This window comes from Sinocyclocheilus grahami, unplaced genomic scaffold (genome assembly GCF_001515645.1).
Source record: "Sinocyclocheilus grahami isolate Dianchi unplaced genomic scaffold, SAMN03320097.WGS_v1.1 scaffold419.1, whole genome shotgun sequence".
Taxonomy (NCBI): Eukaryota; Metazoa; Chordata; class Actinopteri; order Cypriniformes; family Cyprinidae; genus Sinocyclocheilus; species Sinocyclocheilus grahami.
In genome coordinates, this window is record NW_015505598.1 from 2,243,026 (window position 1) to 2,247,806 (window position 4,781).

Here is a 4,781-nt window from a genome sequence, read left to right on the forward strand (position 1 = left end):
TAATATTTAGCTTTTTTTATATTTAGATTTATTCTAAACATACAACTTTGTACACTATTTGCCATATTTATGTGAATTTGTCTTGAATTTACGTCATTTTGATCACTTCATATGTCCTATACTTGGAATAAAATCATCTTTAACCAGATTGTTTTGTTTCCATCCAACTATTTTTATGCGCATTTTGGAATATTGCAATAAAAAACGCTCGATGGAAACACCAAGATGTGCATAAATTCTAAAAATGTGCATAAAAAAAACTTATGCGCACAATTGAGTAGAATAAACTTTTTATCCGATAAGAAAAAAAAATGTGCATAAACTACGATGGAAACACTTTTACCGAATAAATTCCTTCATGCGCATCAAAAAAGATGTGACTTTGCGATGGGACAGCATAAAATCTCATTGCACAGCATCTGAAATGCTAGTTTTGTCACTCTAAAATGCTTGCGCAAAATCTCACCAAAGTGCTTCATTATAATTAACTCCCAGAACTGCATTCCCAAACAGCATGCTCCGAAAATAAGATAACCTGACCACATTTCGTCTGCACGCTCTGAAGCTTTAATGATTCAGAGTCGACTCTTTCTTTTGAGAGACAATAACTTTATCCACGGTGCACTTTCAGATTTAAAACTTTGCAGGATGTTTTCATTCACTTAGAGCTGTTACACACTGCATGAAAGGTGCACTTTAATTTTTCTTCATGATATTTAGCGCAAGTTAATCAGGAAGTGGCGATTTTGTTCTCTTCAACTCACTGGATAGAAACAGTGCTTTATTCGTAAATATGTTATGCGATATTCCAGTTATGTGCAAGAGTTAAATGTGCATCTTTGGATGCAAACATAGCTAATGTTGGTTGAATCATGTTGTAGTTATATTTTTAAGTTGACTAGTTAAATGTTTAAAAAAAAAAAATTGAACCATTTAAACGTTCTGGGGAAAAAAATAAAATAAAAATGAAGAATTTTTTTTTGCCATATCACACAGCCCTATCTATGCAGAACCACATAAGCTCAGATATGAACAAAATTTCCGTGCGATATCAGACATGGCTTACCAGAGTCTGGAGGCTGTCTGTTCCTGTCTATCTTTCTAATGTCATCTAAGGTCACGCCGTCCTCACTAAACAGTCCTCCATGCATCACCTGAAACACAATTCAGCTCATTCTCGAATCCAAAGACAAAAATACAAAGTGGTATAAATGCTGAATCTGATGGCCGGCCTCGTGTCATACCAGCACTTTGCTATTGATGCACTGTGCGAGAGGAAGCCACTGGAAGACTTCACTGAAGAGCTGGAACATCTGGGCGGTGTACTTCGCTTTCACCTCACCCTCGAAGCCGTACATCTGATTCATGTTATCCGTCTCGTGGTTACCTTCACAAATAAGACATTTCAGATCATGACATTTATCCATCACACACAAGCATGTTTGGGAACCTGTACTAGGAAACGCTGGTGTGTCCTCACCTCTAAGCAGGTGGAAGTGTTCTGGATAGAGCAGCTTGAAGCCAAACAGCGTGAGAATGACTTCTACAGAGAAAGAGCCGCGGTCCACAAAGTCACCATTGAACAGCTGAGAACCTGAAGTCAAGACTAATTCACTGGATCTCAGTGGGGGAAATTTTTTTGCATATATGGCATTTATAAAATCATCACTAAGGTGATGCTTTAATTATTTCATATAATATTATTCAATGAAACAATTTATATTAAATTACATACTCATGAGAGCAGGCATGACAACATCACACACCCGGAAGGAAAAGGATACATAAGGATTAGTTATAGATGGTAAACCGTTCAACTCAAAGATATTTAGAAGATCGTAGTACTGGCCATGTGTGTCTCCACAAATAGTTATTTTCTCTGTCTAAACAACAAGAGAAATCAACAGTGAGAACCGGAATATCAATTTATCACCACAGGAAATTACTATAAGGACAAAAACAACAAAGAAAAGCCAGAAATAGAATTGTAGCTTTTTTAGTGACAGAAGTCTCGGGAAACAGAACACTCATTCTATCCGCTTACCTCTATTAATGTAATTTCAACAAGACTTGGAAGTTTGGATAAAACTTCTTTAACTTGGACCAGCATCTGAAAGACAGAAACATTGATTATGACCACGAGTCAATGACAAGAACGTTTTGTGGGATCTATTGATTTATTCAAAAATAAATGAAAAATGCAAAGACAATGACTTGAACACACATCTTTCCATGAAAGGCACTTTGGTTTAATGTCTCTTTTTTTTTAACAGTATAGTGTCCCCGTCACTATACTGGGGCGTTAGGACCTACACAGACCACAGGGTGAGCACCCCCTGCTGGCCTCACTAACACCTCTTCCAGCAGCAACCTAGTTTTCCCAGGAGTCTCCCATTCAGGTACTGACCAGCTCAACCCTGCTTAGCTTCAGTGGGCGACCAGTCTTGGGCTGCAGGGTGATATGGCTGTGGCCAAATGTAAAAAATCTTTTAAAATAGTATTAAATTCTGAAAACCTTTTGTCCTCCAAGTCATTGTGGTGTTTATTTGAATTAAATAACTATGCTTGTTTGTTTATTGGTTGGTTGGAAGGTCTATTTTTTTTAGAAATGAGAATAATCTGAAATGACTACAGAAACTGAATCATCAAAAGGAAAAAACAACAACAACTTGACTGTATGAATTAAATCTACATTGATTTTTGATTACAGCCACAGTAGTTACTCAGGCCCAGTCCACAAGGAGACGTGTTTAGCTGTATACAGGAAAATGTTGTATCGTGTCTGCGTTTTGTCCAGACTGATCTGGCTTTTTTGCAGCCTGAAACTGCTATTTTTTGAAACCGGGCCCCAGGGTGGATTTCACCTTTGTGTTTTCATGTGTACGGCCTATCTGTATATTTTGTGAAACGATGATGTCTCGACCCTAGTTAGACACCACTACGTCACGTAACAGCAACAACTACATGCTTGTGTTCGTGCTGCAGAAGCTACTGAGCCTATTAGCTTTACTAGCTTTTCTTGTTGTTGTGTTGGGTTTGTATACAGCACGCAAGGTTCATGAGCATGCTCCAAGTCTTCGTCTCCGTTTTTAGTGTATCTCTGTGGCAGAATTACAGCGCCACATACTGGTCTGGCATGTATACTACATCAGTCGGTTTCAGTGGTTTCGTGTGTACACAGATATTTCTTGAGACAACGCTGTGTTTACGGGGTAATTACAGTGAGTGACTTTCTTTTTGTCTTCTGTTGTCTGATTAACATTAAGGTCAGAGATGGAAGCAGATATATTAGGCTGCTGTCACTTTAAGAGCTAATGCATGGATGTAATATATTTAGGCACATTCTATTTTTACCCAACTGTTTACACTCATTTAAGACAAAGCTGACTCTGTTTATGAGTATACTCACCCAGACAGGCGTTCTGACATATTTTGTGAGCATTTGACCATTTAAACACAATAAGCCATGAAGAAGAAATCAGTGTTCAGACACTGTGCAACTTTATGTGTGGCCACTTTGAGTGCGTGATCGCAATACATTTCTACAGGTTTATTCAATATAAATTTTAATTTATGCATTTAGCAGACACTTTTATCCAAAGCGACTTACAGTGCATTCAGGCTACACATTTTTTTAATCAGTATGCGTGTTCCCTGGGAATTGAACCCACGACCTTCTAAGGCAATGCTTTACCACTGAGCCACAGGAACATTATGAACATATCGTAGGAACATATGATCGATATATCGCCCAGACTTAAATAAATAAATAACAGATGAACAGTTATGTTTCAAGATCTGTGTGCATGTATTTGAAGAGCATTCACCTGGTAAGCACACTTTCTGTGCAGTTTCTTCTGGTCTTTGAACCAGGCCATCAAGTCTTTCATGAACTTCAGTGTAACCTTCCCGTCTTCAAGTTGAGGTCCATCATAGTCATCCTCGATTGCTGGTGGAAGAGAATATATATTTAAAAAAAAAGATCTAAATCATAAAAAATCATCAATAATTTATATTCTGAAATCTTTTTCAACTGCAAAGAATTGTCCAGTTATTTTCTTCATTTTCGCAACAGGTCAACGAAAAGACCTAATGTCATCATATAATTTCTCAGTACCACACACTTCTGCTGCCCTGTCGAAACAAAACATTGTACAAAAAAATTCATAATAGCTGACACTATTATTAGCATTTTTCTTAGGTCACCTTATTGCTACAATATTAAAATTTTTCGAACTTTTATTGTAGTCGTGAAACGCATTTACGAGACTCGTATAAGGGAAATAAGACAAGAACAAAAAATAATAATTTGCACTTCATTTTAAGGTGTCCTTGTTACAGTGTAATTACACAAATAAGTATTGAGATGATTGCTTATAATAACATGTAAGGTTATGTTTAGGGTCGATTGCTTGTGATTAAGCATAATTTGCTCCTAATAACTGAAACTTCCTCCAAGCACTTACTCATGTTCTCGATGTCTAAGGAGTCTACGACTGATCTCTTGAGCTCGTCGCTGGCGATGGCCCGTTCAAAGGCCTTCTGTTTGACAATCTTATTGCACTCCTGGTACTTCATCTTGGCATCTTTGTCACTGGGACGAACTCTAACTACCTGTTAGCAATGAAAAGACAACAGCGCAAAAAACTTTTACAAAAAATAAATGAATGAATTAAAAAAAAAGTAAGTCAAGTTTGTGTGCTGAGCTAAATGTTGCGGCGGCAGAGCAAGTACAAAGACTTGCTGCCAATACATCCACAACATGCTGCTGTGAGCATGTA

At 37.5% G+C, this 4,781-nt stretch overlaps 1 protein-coding gene across 1 annotated transcript in view; it reads right to left on the reverse strand.

The window, feature by feature from the left end:
• LOC107551308 (serine/threonine-protein phosphatase 5) overlaps positions 1-4,619 on the reverse strand; it is an 11,319-nt gene extending 6,700 nt beyond the window's left edge. Inside the window, exons 1-7 of the mRNA XM_016232866.1 lie at positions 4,467-4,619; positions 3,828-3,949; positions 2,045-2,110; positions 1,785-1,883; positions 1,481-1,586; positions 1,245-1,387; positions 1,067-1,154 (exon numbers count right to left, since the gene is read on the reverse strand). Of these exons, the coding sequence (XP_016088352.1) occupies positions 1,067-1,154; positions 1,245-1,387; positions 1,481-1,586; positions 1,785-1,883; positions 2,045-2,110; positions 3,828-3,949; positions 4,467-4,578 (736 nt within the window). The 5' untranslated portion in view covers positions 4,579-4,619. The remainder of the gene's footprint in view (positions 1-1,066; positions 1,155-1,244; positions 1,388-1,480; positions 1,587-1,784; positions 1,884-2,044; positions 2,111-3,827; positions 3,950-4,466) is intronic.
• Between the last annotated feature and the right edge of the window lie 162 nt (positions 4,620-4,781).